The sequence below is a fragment of the Canis lupus genome, chromosome X (genome assembly GCF_003254725.2).
Source record: "Canis lupus dingo isolate Sandy chromosome X, ASM325472v2, whole genome shotgun sequence".
Lineage (NCBI taxonomy): Eukaryota > Metazoa > Chordata > Mammalia > Carnivora > Canidae > Canis > Canis lupus.
This window is the reverse complement of record NC_064281.1, coordinates 75,259,405-75,277,917: the sequence shown is the minus strand read 5'-3', so window position 1 is coordinate 75,277,917 and position 18,513 is coordinate 75,259,405. Positions and strand designations below refer to the sequence as shown.

The following is an 18,513-nucleotide window of genomic DNA, read 5'->3' as shown; positions in this document are numbered from 1 at the left end:
GAGAGGCAGAGACACAGGCAGAGGGAGAAGCAGGCTCCATTCAGGGACTCGATCCCGGGTCTCCAGGATCACACCCCAGGCTGAAGGCGGCGCTAAACCGCTAAGCCACTGGGGCTGCCCTCAAATGGCTTCTTATTGTCTATCTCTAACACATTATAAGGGCCTTAATGAACTATGCTCTGGTTTCTCTATTTCATTTCTTACCACTCCTTTTTTATTTTTTTTAAAGATTTTGTTTATTTATTTGACAGAGAGAGAGAGAGAGAGAGAGAGAGCACAAGTAGGCAGAGTGGCAGGCAGGGGGAGAGGGAGAAGGGAGCTGGGAACAGGGAGCTGAGCAGAGGGCCCTATGTGGGGCTGGATCCCAGAACTCAGGATCATGACCTGAGCCAAAGGCAGATGCTTAACCTACTGAGCCACCCAGGCGCCCCATCACTCCTCCCCTTTAATTACTCTGTTGTAACCTTACTGGCCTCTCTGCTATTCCTCAAATGTGCTAAACCCAATTAATGTTTTTAAGCCTTTCACAACTTACCTTTACCTCTGCCCAGAATTCTCTTACCCCAAATATTAACATGGCCCATACATTTATATCATTAGGGCTTCTGCATAGGTCACCTCCTCAAACAGGCCTTAAAGTAGCAACCGTCTCAATAGTCTGTCCCTACACCTGCACCCCGATGTTTATAGCAGCAATGTCCACAATAGCCAAACTGTGGAAGGAGCCTCGGTGTCCATCGAAAGATGAATGGATAAAGAAGATGTGGTCTATGTATACAATGGAATATTACTCAGCCATTAGAAATGACAAACACCCACCATTTGCTTCAATATGGATGGAACTGGAGGGTACTATGCTGAGTGAAGTAAGTCAATCGGAGAAGGACAAACATTATATGGTCCCATTCATTTGGGGAATATAAATAATAGTGAAAGGGAATAGAAGGGAAGGGAGAAGAAATGGGTAGGAAATATCAGAAAGGGAGACAGAACATGAAGACTCCTAACTCTGGGAAACGAACTAGGGGTGGTGGAAGGGGAGGAGGGCGGGGGTGGGGGTGAATGGGCACTGAGGGGGGCACTTGACGGGATGAGCACTGGGTGTTATTCTGTATGTTGGCAAATTGAACACCAATAAAAAATAAATTTATTATTAAAAAAATATATTCTGTATTCTTTGCTTCTTCTTTATAGCACCTCATACTATATTTTCGCTTATATTTTTATTGTCTGCCTTCTCCAAAGGGATACAGTAAATCCCACAAAAGCAGTACTTTGTATTGGTCACAGCTATACAACCAACACAAAAAAATATCTGCCACATAGTAAGCAAGGTAAATATGTATTGAATCAAATAATGAATGGGATTCTAATCTGAACACTACCCAATAGTATAGTTTTGTTTTGCTTTAAAGAAAAAAAACAAAAAAAAGAAAAAAACCCTCTAGAATATGCCCTTACAAACAAAAGTAAACTCAGCTTAATTTCTCTCAAATGATATGAATTTTATTAAAAGACAAAGAGTTACTTAGTAGCAGTGAGGCTGAATTTTCAGCAAGATATTCTAGCTATTATAATTTTTTTAAGTCTCAGAATTATCCCTGAAAATAAAGTCTCAGTTTATTTGAGCCTGAACACTTACAAATGGGATATGTAACATATACATAATACACATACACAATATAGTACAGTTTTGTGAAACCAAAGTAGTATAAATAGGAACATTTTAGATTATCCCACAATCCTTTCCATTGCCTTCTCTCTTCAAATTGCTACCAGTGAAGGCCCAGGCTCCTAATCTACCAATTAGTTAGAGCTAGCTTTCACAGTTAAACATGTTATATACAATTAACTTGATGGCTGACACTGTTGTTCACAATAAGGAAAATGGCAATATCACCAGAGGTTGCAGAGGCAGGGCATTTTACATGAGTATGTCTGTGGCTAAATTGCCACTATATATTATATATTACCTGATCTCTTCCATCAACACAATTTACAGTCCACAAGAATGTGAAAAATCCCACCACATAACAGATGTATAATTTGGTAGAAGGCAGGGCTTGATGATGAAGTCATTATTCACTAGTGGGCTAAAGAATCTAGATCCTGAAAAATATAGTTAGCCACACTGAGGCTCTCTGGAGCCATGCATAGAAGGCCAGTTCAAGTACTCCCTGAAGATGACAGTCTATTGATGAAAAGATTATGGAAACTCAAGTTGAGCCATTTGGCCTCTCTAGCAACAAGGAAAAGAATTTAGTCCAGTATGATCGGTTCATTTAAGTCTAAATTCATTTCATGTTGATGAGGTGGTTTATGCTCTCTGATGATCAGGGGACAGAAGAATGATGAATACTACTTCTTATGAAAAGTTTCAAGCCTTGTAACCCCTCTGAAAATAAATAGTCCAAATACCAGTTCCATTTCTTTCCCTGCAGGCACAAAAAAGGGAAGATTACTTGTGAAATATTTACTGTGCTTATTCTGTCTTCTCTTCTTTCCCGAGTAAAAATTCCCAATGTCCTGAATGCACATACCAAGGGTTAGCTCAGAGGGGCCAGGTTCCTAACTGGAACTCAGGCCCTAAAGTAACATTCAAACCAGAAAGTACCTGAAATTTAAAGGCTAAACATTCCTTTTACTTTATTGGCAAAAAGTTTTAGCTATCCAACTGAACACGTCCTATGAAATGGAAATGGGTCATCATTACCTTGTTCTAGAAATTTAATATCTAAAATAGATAACATGGGAGCAGACATTGTCATATTACTGTCTAGATTAAATATGTACACAGCAGAGTTTCTATAATAATGAGACAACTATGTTAGGTTTTGTTAAATTAGCCTCATGGCAGTCACACTTTGAATACATGCAACTGTACTATAAAATGAGACAATGCACAGATATAATGGCAAGAATCAAATTATGAGTAGTTCTATCTTAGAGAGGAAGGAGAGGGTAAATGCTAATAAATTCACATAAAAGTCACCGGAATGAATTCAGGAGGCAAACATTTCACTTTGATTTTGTGGAGGCAGCAGGCTTAAGACTGGGAGAAAAGTAAAAGTACACATTTTTTGATAAAATAAAGCTATAGTAAATTCCTGAAACATGATGAAAATAAATTTATTTACCCGAATAGATCTCATGTTTACTGTTGTCCTTTCTTCTGGCCACTCCTTAAAAAACAAAAACAAAACAACAAAAAAAAGTGGGGAGATAGGAGATAGAAATATTTGGTTAGCAAAAATTACCAGAAAATTAAGATGGCTCTTCACTGACTCATTTGTTACATTTTATTCCTACTATCATTCTTGGATTCCTTTTAGGTAAACACTCACTATAACCTTCCATATTTCTCCCTAATAGCACAAACAGAAGGAAGGTGAGATTACAGCGAATAAAGGGAGTTCCATTTTGCTAATTTATGGCCTCAAATCTGTATTCAGCCACTGGAGTGAAGATAGAAGATATTAGAGAAGGCATCTGCTGAGGTAAAGGATACCTGAACTGAGTTTTAAGGGATGAGGAGGAAGTCTAGTGAGGCAGTCTGTGTACACAGGAGATTCTATAAAAACTGATTATGAAAACTCAGACCTAGGCAATCCCACATATTTTCCTATCTTTAACTATCACCCACTGTATTTCAATGAAAAGTCATCAATTCTATAACAAACATTTTTAATATATTACTAAGAAAAAACTATGCCTATTAAACTATGTATAGCACAATGTCTTCTTAACACTTAGAATTTTTCTTTTATGATGATTTTTAGATGTAGGCAGATTTTGATCATATATCATTTTTATAAACATGAAATGGTAAATATAAACAAAATTAAGTAGTGAAAAGTATTTCTAAAATTTTATATTTGGAGTCCTACTCTTCTGAATTACTTTTCTACTCAAGAGCTATAGATAGATAACTATGTTTTTTCACACAGTATCATCTTCTGTGCCAAAGTGTTGGCAATGCAACGTTCCTCAAAAAGCTAAAAGATACTAGTGTTGGGGTCCCAATTACATAAACATAACCTACTTTTGGTTCCTGCTTCAAAGGAAAGTCCGTAACAAGTATGATATACTGCTTCCCTCCCCTCTTCCTCCAAGGCATTTGTTTTTTGGGGCCTAAAGGAGTGTTCCAATATTTCCTCCAAGTTATTTCCCCAACCTGCTAACAACCATCCTGCAAGGTCTGATTCTGGTAATCTGCCTGGACATACTCAAAAACAGTAAACGACAACTATATTTTCATTGCTGCCTGCCTGACATCAATTGCAAGACACGCCCTGATCTCTGAGAAGTTAAAAAGTTAAAAGAACATGTGTTTTTACTGATTAAATATACTCCATGCTGATGAATTCCATATTTATTTCTCTAATTCCAACTTTTCTCCTGAACTCCAAGCCTAGCTTCAAACTGCCTATACTTCCACTTGTATGTCTACAGACATTTCAAACTTAGGTAGATCAAAACAGAATTTGAGTCTCAACTTGCCCTCCCCCCAAACCAAAATAACCTCTCTTGCTCTTTCACCAGTATTCCTATTATTAATAAATGGAACCACCATCAACTCAGTTGCTCAGTTACAAAAAACCTCAAAACTGGGTGCCTGGGTGCTCAGTTGGTTAAATGTCTGCCTTCAGCTCAGGTCATGATCCTGGAGTCCTGGGATCGAGTCCCGGGTCAGGCTCCCTGCTCAGTAGGGAGTCTGCTTCTTCCCCTACCCCTCCCCTCAACTTGTGTTCTCTCTCACTTGCTTTCTCTCAAATAAATAAAATCTTATTTAAAAAAAGAATTATAAAAATAAAAAAATAAAAAATAAATAAAAATAAAAATAAAAAAAGAATTATATAGGGACATCTGAGTGGCTCAGTGGTTGAGCATCTGCCTTCTTTGGCTCAGAGTGTGATCCTAAGTTCCTAGGATAGAGTCCCACATCAGGTTCCCTGCAGGGAGCCTGCTTCTCCCTCTGCCTATGTCTCTCCCTCTCTCTCATGAATAAATAAAATTTGGGGATGCCTGGGTAGCTCAGCAATTGATCGTCTGCTTTCAGCTCAGGGCGTGATCCCAGGTCCGGAGATCAAGTCCCACATCAGACTCCCTGTGAGGAGCCTGCTTCTCCCACTATGTCCGTCCCTGCCTCTTTCTTTCTTTCTCTCTCTCTCTCTCTATCTCTCATGAATAAATAAATAAAATCTTTAAAAAAATATAGCTTGCAAAAAATATCTTCTTAAACTCAAAAGTCCTTTTCTTTCTCTCATTCCCACTTTTTTTTTTTTTTTTTTTTTTTCATTCCCACTTTTTAAAATTAGTTTCAGAGGTAGAATTTAGCTATTCATCAGTTGCATATAATACCCAGGGCTCATTATATCAAGTGCTCTCCTTAATGCCCATAACCCAGTTATCCCTTCCTCCCTCCCCCATTCCCTCCAGTAACCCTCAGTTGTTTCCTGGAGCTCAGTGTCTCTTACGGTTTGCCTCCCACTTCTAATGAAGCCATTCATCAAGTCCTGTCCAACTTTTGCAATATATCTCAAATCAATCCACTTCCATCCATTTCCACTACCACTACATGTACACAAATCTCTATCAGTATCTCTTGTCCAGACTCCACCAACAGCTTCCTAATTGGCGTCCCTGCAGCTACTTGGGCCTCTAATTATAACTCTATCCTCCACAAAATAGCCAAAGTAATCTCTGTTAATAAACATAAACTCAGGCCGTACTATGATATTGCTTTAAAATTTTTCAATTGTTTCCCATGGCACTTCAAAGAGATCTGTAAAAGACACAGCCCCTGAATCTCTGCTCTTATTTCATTCCATTCTCACTCTTGTTCCTTAAGCTATAAACCATACCAGCCTTCCTTTTCTCCTTGAACCCCTTGAGCCAGTATACTATTCTCACTACCTGGAATTCTCTTATTCCAGCTATTCCTAGGCCGCTGATTCTCATCTTTTAGAAGAAATATTAGACCAAATGCCACCTCCGCAAAAAGCCTTTCTTGAACACCCATTCCTGACAACTCCCCAATCACTCTTTCTCTTACCCCACCCTGATTATGTCCTTCACAGCATTTCTCAAAATTCAAAATTATCATGTTTACTTATTTCATTACTTATTTACTGTTCGTTCTCATTAGAACACAAACTCCATTTGGGCATAGATGGTATCTGTCTTCTCAGGCACTATCTTCCCAGTATGAGAAGCATAGTGAACACAAAATAAATATTTGTTGAATGAATAAAGAAACAACTACTGGGCAGCTCGGGTGGTGCAAGCTAGATTTTTTTAAAGGTTTTACTTATTTATTCATGAGAGATACAGAGAGAGAGAGAGAGAAAGAAAGAAAGAGGCAGGGACGGACATAGAGGGAGAAGCAGGCTCCTCACAGGGAGTCTGATGCAGGACTTGATCTCCGGACCTGGGATCACGCCCTGAGCTGAAAGCAGACGATCAATTGCTGAGCTACCCAGGCATCCCCAAATTTTATTTATTCATGAGAGAGAGGGAGAGACATAGGCAGAGGGAGAAGTAGGCTCCCTGCAGGGAACCTGATGTGGGACTCTATCCTAGGAACTTAGGATCACACTCTGAGCCTTTGGCTCAGGTCATGATCCCAATGTCCTGGGATCAAGCCCCATGTTGGGCTCCCTGCTCAGTGGGGAGCCTGTTTCTCCCTTTCCCTCTGTCCCCTAGCTTGTGCTCTCTATCTCAAACAAACAAATAAATAAATAAAATCTTTTTAAAAATGGATGCAACCATGTTGACAAGATATGGAGAAAATAACCATTCATTGTAAGCAGCAATGTAAATTAAAATAACTTCTACTAAAAGCAATTAATGATACCCAACAAAATCAAAAAATCACATTGAAAACAATCCAGTTAGCGCAATTTTAACCACAGACACACTTATATATGTATGAAATGGTGAATGTGGTTTAAGAATATTCATTAGAGTATAATTTCATAACAGAACTAGAAAAAACTTAAATGTTCAATTTACAACTTATATGCTTAACTTTAACATAGATTCATATGATGGAATACTATGGAAACATCAAAAACAATGAGGCAGCGCTTTATGTACAAAAATGAAACATAAGCCTAGATATTAAGTCAAAAATTCAAGAGGCAAAAAAAAATTCAAGAGGCAGAAAAGTAAATATGGTATACAGTGTTGTAAAAGATCATTTACAGAGAAATATACAGTATGTCTCTATAAGGATATTCAAGAAACTGAACGTAGTTGCTTTATGATAAAAAGTATCCACATAGAGTTCCACTTCCAGGATGAAATCATGAGTTCTGAGGACCCACTCCCCAGAAAATGAGAAAATTTGGCAAAGACTGCTTTTTAAAAACCAGCACTTAAAGACTCTGAAGGTAGATCTAAATTCAATAATCTAACATACTGCCTTAAGAAACTAGAAACAGGAAAGCAAACTAAACCCAAAGTAAGAAGAAAGTATAGGTGACCCTTGAATAACATGCGGTTAGGGGTGCCAACCCTGGCACAGTCAAAAACCTATGTATAACTTTGGCTTCCCCCAAATTTAACTACTGACAGCCTGTTGACCAGAACATAAACAATCAATTAACACATATTTTATAAGTATTATACACTATATTCTTAGAACAGAATAAGCTAGAGAAAAGAAAATGTTAAGAAAATCATAAGGAAAACACACTTATAGTATTATACTGTATTTATTGAAAAAAAATCTGCATTAAGTGGACCCATGCAGTTCAAACTTCTATTGTACAAGGGTCAATCATAAATAATAATGATTAGATCAAGAAATAAATGAAATAAAGAATATAAAAACAGTGGCACCTGGGTGGCTCAGTTGGTTAAGCATCTGCCTTCAGCTTAGGTCATGATCCCAGGATCCTGGAATGGAGCACCACATCGGGCTCTCTCCTCAGCAGGGAGTCTGCTTCTCCTTCTCCCTCTGTTCCTCCCCCACCCCCCTGCACTCACGCTCCCTTTCTCTTTCTCTCTCTCTCAAATAAATAAAATCTTTTTAAAAAGAATATAAAAACAAAGATTCTCATACTTCCTGATTTTAAAACTTACTATAAAGTTACAGTAATTAAAACCATGTGGTACTGGATGAAGAAAGACCTATAGACCAATGGAACAGAATAGAGAGCTGAGAAATAAACACTCATATAGGGATGCTTGGGTGGTTGAGCATCTGCCTTTGGCTTAGGGCATGATCCTGGGGTCCTGGGATTGAGTTCTACATCGGGCTCCCTGCATGTAGCCTGCTTCTACCTCTGCCTGTGTCTCTGCCTGTCTCTGTCTCTCATGAATAAAAAAATAAAATCTTAAAAAAAAACCCTACATATCAACGGATACAAATAACAGAATGAAAAGGCAACCTATGGAATAGGAGAGAAATATTTGTAAATCACTTATATGATAAGGGGTAAATATCCCGACTTCTTATATAAAGAACTCCTACAACTCAACAACAAAAAAACAAATAACCTGATTTGAAAAAAATGGGTGAAAGACTTGAATAGATATTCCTCCTAAAAAGATATACAGATGACCAATGAGCACATGAAAAGATGCTCTATATCACTAATCATGAGGGAAATGAGAATCAAACCCACAACAAAATACTGCCTCACATCCACAGGATGTTTATTTTAAAAAATCAGAAAATAAGAAGTGCTGGTGAGGCCATGGAGAAATTGGAACCCATGTGCCCTGCTGGTATGAATATAAATTTAATATGGAAACACTTATGGAAAACAATACAGTGTTTCTTCAAAAAATATAAGTAGAATTACTATATGATCCAGCAATTCCACTTCTGGGTATACACCTGAAAGATCAGAAAGCAAGGACTTGAACAGATAATTTTATACCCATATTCACAGTAGCATTATTTTCAAGAGCTGAAAGTGGGAAGTAATCCAAGTGTCCATCAAAGGATAAAACAGACATGGGTGGACCTAGAGGATGTTATGCTAAATGAAATAAATCAGACTGAGAAAAACAAATACCAAATGATTTCACAAATGTGGAATCTAAAAGACCAAACAAATGAATAAACAAACAAACAACAGAATTAGACCTATAAATACAGAGAACTGATGGCCACCAGGGGGAAGGGGGTTATGGGAGGATAAGTAAAATGAGTGGTGGGGAGCAGGATTTACAGGCTTCCAGTTATGAAATAAATGAATTATGGAAATAAAAGGTACAGCATAGGAAATATAATAAATGATATTGTAATAGCATTATATGGTGACAAACAGCAGCTACTACACTTGTGATGAGCATTGCATAATGAAGCTGAATCACTATGTTGTACAACTAAAACTAATTTAACATTGTGTGTCAACTATACTAAAATGAAAAAAATTTAAATAAATAAGGACTGAGATTTAAAAAAAAAGGATGAACAGATAAGCAGAATGTGATATATACATATAGTGGAATATTATTTAGTCTTAAAGAAGAATATCTGTACACATGCTATATTAGGGATGAATCTTGAAGACATGCTAAGTGAAGCTACTTACAAAAGGACAAACACTGTATGATTCCACTTATATGAGGTACCTAGAGTTAAGCCAAACTCAGACTAAAAATAGGATGCAGGCTACAAAGGGCTGTGGAGAGGAGGGAATAGGGAGTCACTATTTATTTTATTTTTTGTTTCAAGCTCAGGTATTTATTAGGCACCCACTGCACACCTTGGGAGAAGGCCTGGCTGGTGAACATAGTAATTCCCCAGGACAGCTCTGGCCCCCATCCCACAAGCTCTCGGACTAGAATAGGGGGCAGCAAACATTACCAGCAAAACGACAGGGATGATGGGGGCCATGAGAGCTGGGTGGCAGGGGGCTCCCTGCAGGTGGGAAGCCAGGGTGAGAAAGAGCCCTCTGGCCCCCAGGAGAGGAAGAGCAGGCCCAGGTGCAGGTCTTCAGGCAACTGTGGGCTGTACAGCGTGTGGAACATTTGGGGGCATTTGGGGGCAATGCTGGTGGTCAAGGCCAAGCTCAGAGGGTGGGCTGTACTGCAGGTAGCCACAGGAGGCTTGGGGTAGAACAACAGTAGGACAGGCCACCGCGTGGGGGACTCGCTGGTGGGGGGGCAGGCTCCCCATGTCCCGCCTCCTGACAGTACAGCCCAGCCCGTGGACGCAGCGCTCCTCAGAGCCCTTGGGAGTCACTATTTAATAGGCACAATTTCAGTTTTACAAGATGAAAAGAGTTCTGTGGATGGACAGTAGTAATGGTAGAACAATAATGTAAATGTACTTAATGCCATTAAATTATATACTTAAAAATGGTTAAGATAGTAAATTTTATGTTATATGTATTTAATTACAATTAAAATTTTATTTTATTTATTTTTTTTTCAATTAAAATTTTAAAAAATTTAAGAAAAAATTTATTTAATTTAAGTAGAGAAAAAGCAGTGAAACCAAACTGGTTCTTTGAAAAGGTCAACAATATTGACAAACTAGCTAGGCTAAATACACAAAAAAGAGAGAAGATTCAAGTCACTAAAATCAAAAATGAAAGGAGGAAATCACTATCAACTTTACTGAAATAAAAGGTATTGTAAGGTATATCAACACATTAGATAAACTATATGAAATGGACAAATTCTATTCAACAACTAAATGTTGAGAATGACTCAAGAATAGCTGAACAGAACTATAACAAGAGGTTGAATAGTAATTTAAAATCTTCCTACTAATAAAAGCCAATGACCAGACAGCTTCACTGGTAAAATCTATCAGATATTTAAAGAAGAATTAATGACAATTCTTCACAAACTTTTCCAAAGAATAGGAGAAAGAATACTTCCTAACTTATTGTATGAGGCCAGAATTAACCTGAAACCAAAACCAGACAAAGATATCACAAGAAAAAATCAATATCCCTTATCATCCACAAACTACCAGGAAACCAAATCTGGCAACATGTAAAAGGGATTATTCTCCATGACCAAATACAATTTATCCCAGAAATGCAAGTATGGCTAAATATCTGAATATCAATTAATATAATATACCATTATCCTCAGAAGAAAGGGCAGGAACCACATGATCATGTTTGTAGATACAGAAAGAGCATTTCACAAAATCTAACATTGTTTCATGATAAAAACACTCAATAAACTAACAATGGAAAGTCAGTTCCTCAATCTGATAAGGGGCATCCATGGAAATTCCTAATATCATACTGCAGAAAAATGAAATTATTTCCCTAATAAGAAAAAAAACTTGTCCATTCTTGCCATTTTTCTTCAACTTTAATTTTACCTGAGGTTCTAGGGAATACAATTAGCTTGCCAAGAAAAAGAAAACAAAAGATCCAGATTTTAAAGAAGGAAATAAAATTATCTGTTTGCAGAAAACATTATCTTGTGTAGAGAAAATCCTAAGGGATCCATTGAAAAGCTTTAAAATTTTAAAAATAAGTTCAACAAAAACAATGAAACAAAGGTTTCAGGATGTAAGATCAATATATACTGGGATGCCTGAGTCGCTCAGCGATTGAGCTTCTGCCTTCGGCTCAGGGCGTGATCCTTGGGTCCGGGGATTGAGTCCCGCATCAGGCTCCCTTCAAGGAGCCTGCTTCTCCATCTGCCTATGTCTCTGTCTCTCTGTGTCTCTCATAAATAAATAAATAAATAAATAAATAAATAAATAAATAAATAAATAAATAAAATCTTTTAAAAAATCAATATACACCAATCAGCAATGAACAATCCGAACATGAAATTAAGCAAAAAATTCTAATATACTGTCTTTGAATGACACATTAGACCAGATGGACATAATAGATATACACAGCATATTCTAGACAAAAACAACAGAATATATATTCTTTTCAAGTGCACATGGGACATCGTGAAGGGCAAATCATCTATTAGGTTACAAAACAAGCCTCAATAAATTTAAGAAGAGTGAAATCATATCATGCTCCTTTTTAAATCACACTGGTATGAAACTAGAAAAAAAAATCACAAGAAAAAAACTGGAGAAAACACAAACACAGGGAGACAAAACATAATACTAGACAGCCAATGAGTCAATGAAGCAATCAAAGAAGAAATAAAAAATACACAGAGACAAATGAAAATGAAAACATAACAGCCCAAAATCTTTGTGATAAAGCGAAAGTACTTCCTAGAGGGAAATATAGAGCCATGAAGGCCCACCTCAAGAACAAGAAAAAGCTCAAATAAAAAATCTAACCTTACACATAAAAAAAATAGAAAAAGAAGAATAACCAAATTCCGAGGTGAGTAGAGGAAAGGAAATAATAAAGATGAAAGCAGAAATAAATGACAGAGAGTAAAAAAAGGAAAACAATCAATGAAACTAAGAGTTGATTCTTTGAAAAGATAAACAAAATTGACAGCCAGACTCATCAAGAAAAAAAGAAAGGACTCAAATAAATACAATCAGAAATGAGAGAGAAGAACTGATACCACAGAAAGACAAAGGATTATAAGAGAATAACTATGAAAACTTAGATGCCAACAAAGTGGACAACCTAGAATAAATGGATAAATACCTAGAAACATACAATTTTCCAAAATGGAACCAGGAAGAAATAGAAAATCAGAACAGACCAATTACAAGTAACAAAACTGAATCGATAATTAAAATAAAAACCACCAAAAAATAAAAGTCCAGGACCAGATAGATTCACAGGTGTTTTCTACTAAACTTTTTTTTTAAAGATTTACTTATTTGAGAGAGAGAGAAAGAAAGCACGAGAGTGAGTGCACAGGGGGAGGGGCAGAGAAAGAGAATTCCAAGGAGACTCAGTGCTGAGCCTGTCACAGAGCTGATCTCACAATCATGAGATCATGACCTGAGCCGAAACCAAGGGTTGGCCGTTCACCCAACTGAGCCACCCAGGTGCCTAGAATTCTACCAAACTTTTAAATAAGACTTAATACCTATTCTCCTCAAACTATTCCAAAAAATATATAAGCAAGGAAAGCTTCTAAATACATTCTACAAGGCCAGCATTACCCTGATAACAAAACCACACAAAGAAGCCACAAAAAAAGAAAACTTCAGACCAATATCCCTAACGTACACAGATGGCAAAAATCCTCCACAAAATAGGAGAAAATCACATATAACACATTAAAAAGATCATTCACTATTTGCAGATGACATTGTGCTATATATATGAAACCCTAAAGACCTCACAAAAAAACTACTATGGCTAATAAATGAATTCAGGAAAGTCACAGGATACAAAATTAATATACAGAAATCCATTGCATTTCTGTACACAATAATAAAGTAGCAAAAAGCAACACAATTTCAACTGCACCAAAAAGAATAAAATATCTAGGAATAAATTTAACCAAAGAGCTGAAAGACTTATACTCTGAAAACTGTAAAACACTGATGAAAGAAACTGAAGATGATACAAAAAAATGGAAAAACATTCCATGTTCATGGATTAAAAAGAAAAATATTGTTAAAATGTCTATACTATCTGGAAAGAGCTCAGATGTCCATCAACAGTTGAATGGATAAAGAATATGTGATAAACACAACCACAAACACACACACACACACACTGGAATATCATTCAGCCACCAAAAAGAAATAAATCTTGCCATCTGCAAATGATGTGGATGGAACTAAAGGGTATTATGTTAAGTGAAATAAGTCAAAGAGAGACAAATACCATATGATTTTACTCATATGTGGAATTTTAAAAATGAACAGTTAAACATAGGAGAGGGGAAGGAAAAATAAAATAAGATGAAAACAGGGAGGCAAACCATAAGAGACACTTAACTCTAAGAAACAAACTGAGGGTTGATGGAGAAGAAGTAGTTGGGGGGGGGAGGAGTAATTGGGTAATGGGCATTAAGGAAGGCACTTGATGTAATGAGCACTGGATGCTGTATACAACTGATGAATCACTAAATTCTACCTCTGAAACTAGTGAAAAAATAATTTTTAAAATGTCTATACTACCTAAAGGAATCTAAAGATTTAATGCAATCCCCATCAAAATATCAACAGCGATTTTTAACGGAACTAGAATAAATAATCCTTAAATTTATATGGAACCATAATAGACCCTGAGTAGCCAAAGCAATGTTGAAAACAAAGAATAAAGCTAGACATATCACAATTACAGATTTCAAGGTATACTACACAAAGCTACAGTACTCAAAATGAATGGTACTGGCACAAAAATAGACACATAGATCAATGGAATAGAATAAGGAGTCCAGAAATAAACCCACGATTATATGGTCAATTAATCTATGAAAAAGGAGGCAAGATTATACAATGAGGAAGACATTCTCTTCAACAAATAGTGCTGGGAAAATTGGACAGTTACATGCAAAAAATCAAACTGGGGTGCCTGGGTGGTTCAGTTGGTTAAGCATGTGCCTTAGGTTATGATCCTGATGTCTCCCTCTGCCTACTGCTCATGTTCTCACTCTCAAACAAATAAAGCTTTTTAAAATTTTAAATTAAAAAATTAACTCTTGGACTACATCAAAATAAAAAGCTTTTGCACAGCAAAGAAAACCTTCAACAAAACAAAAAGGCAACATAACAAAATGGGAGAAGATATATACAAATGATATAGCTGATAAGTGGTTAGCATCCAAAATGTATATAGAACCTATACAACTCAACACCAAAAAACGCAAATAATCCAAATTAAAAATGGGCAGAGGACATGAATAGATATTTTTCCATATAGACATATAGATGGTCAGCAGAAACATGAAAAAATGTTCAACATCCCTCATCATCAGGGAAATGCAAATCAAAACCACAGTGGGATTAACACCTTACACCTGTCAGGATGGCTAAAATCAAAAAAGCAAGAAATAAGAAATGTTGCTAAGGATATGGAGAAAAGGAAACCTTTGTACACTGTTGGTGGAAATAAAAGCTGGTGCAGCCACTGTGGAAAGCAGTATGTAGGTTCCTCAAAAAATTAAAAACAGAATTATCACATTATCCAATAATTCTTCTACTGGGCATTTACAATAAAAATGAAAACACTAATTTGAAAAGATATATGCACCCCTATGTTTACTGCAGCATTATTTACAATAGCCAAAATATGGAATATCCACAAACAAATGGATCTCTCTCTCTCTCTCTCTCTCTCTCTCTCTCTCTCACACACACACACACACACACACACAGGAACATTACTCGGCCATAAAAAAGAATGAGATTCTTCCATTTGCAATAACATGAATGACTCTAAAGGGTATAATGCTAAGTGAAATAAGTCAGTCAGAGAAAGACAAGTACCAAATGACTTCACTCGTAAGTGGTATCTAAAAAAAATAAAACAGAAAACAAAAACAACAAATGAATAAACAATAAGCAGAATCAGACCTATAAATACAGAAAACAAACTGATAGTTGCCAAAGGGGAGGAGGTGGAGGGGTTGGGCAAATTGGGTGAAGGGAAGTGGGGCATATAGGCTTCCAGTTATGAAAGGAATAAGTCATGTGAATAAAAGACCCAGCATTAGGAGTATAGTCAATGACATTGTAATAGCCATGTAATGGGACAGATAGTACCTACACTTGTGAAGAGAGCCTAATAAATAAACTTGTTGAAGTACTATCTTGTACACCTAAAACTAATGTAACACTGTATGTCAATTATACTCAAAAAAAGAAAGAAAATAATTTCATTTATAATAACCTCAAAAAACCCCCCAAAATAATCAGGAATAAATTTAACAAAAGAAGTATAAAACGTATACTATGAAAACTATAAAACATTGTTGACAAAGGCTAAATAATTGGAAAGACATTCTATGTTCATACATTAGAAGACAAAACTATTAAGATGGCAATACTATCCAAATTGATCTAGGGATTCAAGGTATTACCTATCAGAATCCCAGCTGGTTCTTTGTAGAAACTGGCAAGCTAATTCTAAAATTCATATGGAATTTCAAGAACAAGAATAGCCAAAACGACCTTGGAAAAGAACAAAGCTAGAGGTCTCGTATTTTCTGATTTCAAAGCTACAAGACAGTTTTGTACTGGTGTAAGGATAGACAAAGATCAATGGTAAAGAATGAAAGTCCAAAAATAAATCCATATATCTATGGTCAATTGATCTTTGAGGGTTCTAACACATTTTAATAGGAAAATAATCTTTTCAAAAAATGGTGTTGGGAAAACCGAAGAGCCACATGGAAAAACTGGAGTTAGATACCTACCTGTATCACATACTATACAAAAATGAACACAAAATAGATTTAAAAAATCTAAATATAAGAACTAAAACTGGGTAGCCCAGGTGGCTCAGCGGTTTAGCACCACCTTCAGCCCAGGGTGTGGTCCTGGAGACCCGGGATCCAGTTCCATGTGGGGCTCCCTGCATGGAGCCTGCATCTCCCTCTGCCTGTGTCTCTGCCTCTCTCTCTCTCATGAATAAATAAATAAAATCTCAAAAAAAAAACTAAAACTATAAAACTCTTATACAAAACATAGGAACAAATTCATGATCTTGGGTTAGGCAGTGATTTCTGCTATGACATCAAAAGCACAAGCAAGGGATCCCTGGGTGGCGCAGTGGTTTAGCGCCTGCCTTTGGCCCAGGGCGCGATCCTGGAGACCTGGGATCGAATCCCACGTCAGGCTCCCGGTGCATGGAGCCTGCTTCTCCCTCTGCCTGTGTCTCTGCCTCTCTCTCTCTCTCTCTCTCTGTGACTATCATAAATAAATAAAAATTAAAAACAAAACAACAACAACAACAAAAAAAACAAAAGCACAAGCAATACACTAACAACTAACAGCTGAGCTCCTGGATGGCTCAGTTGGTTAAACAACCAACTCTTGGGTTTCGGCTAGGGCCAATGATCTCAGGGTCATGAGATCGAGCCCCAGGTTGGGTTCCATGTTCAGTGGGGAATCTGCTTAGGATTTTCCCCTTTGGCACCTCCTACTTCTCTCTCTCTCTCTCAAATAAATAAATAAATAAATAAATAAATAAATAAATAAAATCTTCAAAAAGGAAATTAAGAAAATTCTATTTACAATAGCTTTAAAGAGAGTGAAATATTTAGTAATAAACTTAACCAAAGGAGATGAATGACTTATACCTGGAGAAACTATAAAACACCAATAAAAGAATATATGCAAAAAATGGAAAGACACCTTGTGTTCATGGATTCAGAGAATTAATATTGGTAAAATATCCATACAAACCAAAGCAAAATACAGATTTAATGCAATCCCTATCAAAATCCCAATGGCATTCTTTACAGAAAGAAAAAAAAATAATGAAATTCACAAAGAACTACAAAAAACCCCAAGTAGTCAAAAAATTTTGAGCAAGAACAAAGCTAGAGAAATCATACTTCCCTATTTCAAAATACATAACAAAGCCTCAGTAATCACACAGTATGATACTTGTATGAAAACAGACACAAATGAAACAAAATAGAGCTCAGAAATTACAAGGATGCCAAGAATATACAATTGGGAAAGAGAGTTTCTTCCATAAATGGTGCTGGGAAAACTGGATGTCCACATGCAAAAGAATAAAATTGAACCCCTACCTTACACTACTCACAAAAATTAACTTGAAATAGATTAAAGACTTAAATGTAAAACCCAAAATTGTAGAACTCCTAGAAGAAAATATAGGGAAAAGGCTTCTCTGGACACTGGCCTTGGCAATCATTTCTTGGAAAAAGCACCAAAAGCAAAAATAGACAAGTGGGGTAACATCAAACTAAAAAGCTTTTTACAGGAAAAGAAAAAATCAGCAAAGTGAAAAATCAGCCATACTGAATAGGAAAAAAATATTTGCAAACCAAATATCTAATAAAGGGTGAATGTCCAACATACATAAGGAACTCCTACAACTCAACAGCAAAAAAAAACAAATAACCCAATTAAGAAATGGGCAGGGGAACTGAAGAGACATTTCTCCCAAGAAGACATCTAAATGGCCACCAGATACATGAAAAGATGACCAACATCAATAATCATCAGGGAAATGCAAATTCAAACCATAATGAGATTATCACCTTGCAATAGTTAAGATTAATTTCATCAAAAACAAATAATAACAAATGTTGGCGGAGGAGAGGAGGGGCAAGACGGCAGAAGAGTAGGGTCCCCAAATTACCTGTCCCACCAAATTACCTAGATAACCTTCAAATCACCCTTAAAATCTACGAATTTGGCCTGAGATTTAAAGAGAGAACAGCTGAAAAGCTACAGTGAGAAGAGTTCGTGCTTCTATCAAGGTAGGAAGACGGGGGGGGGGGGGGGGGGGGGAATAAAGAAACAAAAGGCATCCATGGGGGAGGGGCCCCGCGAGGAGCCGGGTTGAGGCCGGGGCGAGTGCCCCCAGGACAGGAGAGCCCCGTCCTGGAGAAGCAGGAGCTGCACCAACCTTCCCGGGTGGAAAGGGGCTCGCAGGGAGTTAGAGCAGGACCCAGGAGGGACGGGATGCCCTCAGGCTCCCTGGGACACTA

General features: G+C 37.0%; 1 protein-coding gene across 3 annotated transcripts in view; it reads right to left on the bottom strand.

Moving 5' to 3' along the window:
* Positions 1-1,484: 1,484 nt before the first annotated feature.
* The window catches only part of CENPI (centromere protein I), an 80,888-nt gene continuing 63,859 nt past the window's right edge, over positions 1,485-18,513 (bottom strand). For all 3 annotated transcript variants that reach the window (XM_025431719.3, XM_025431720.2, XM_035712061.2), the window contains exons 20-21: positions 3,138-3,182; positions 1,485-2,435 (exon numbers count right to left, since the gene is read on the bottom strand). In XM_025431719.3, coding sequence (XP_025287504.1) covers positions 2,334-2,435; positions 3,138-3,182 — 147 coding nt within the window. In that variant the 3' untranslated portion in view covers positions 1,485-2,333. The remainder of the gene's footprint in view (positions 2,436-3,137; positions 3,183-18,513) is intronic.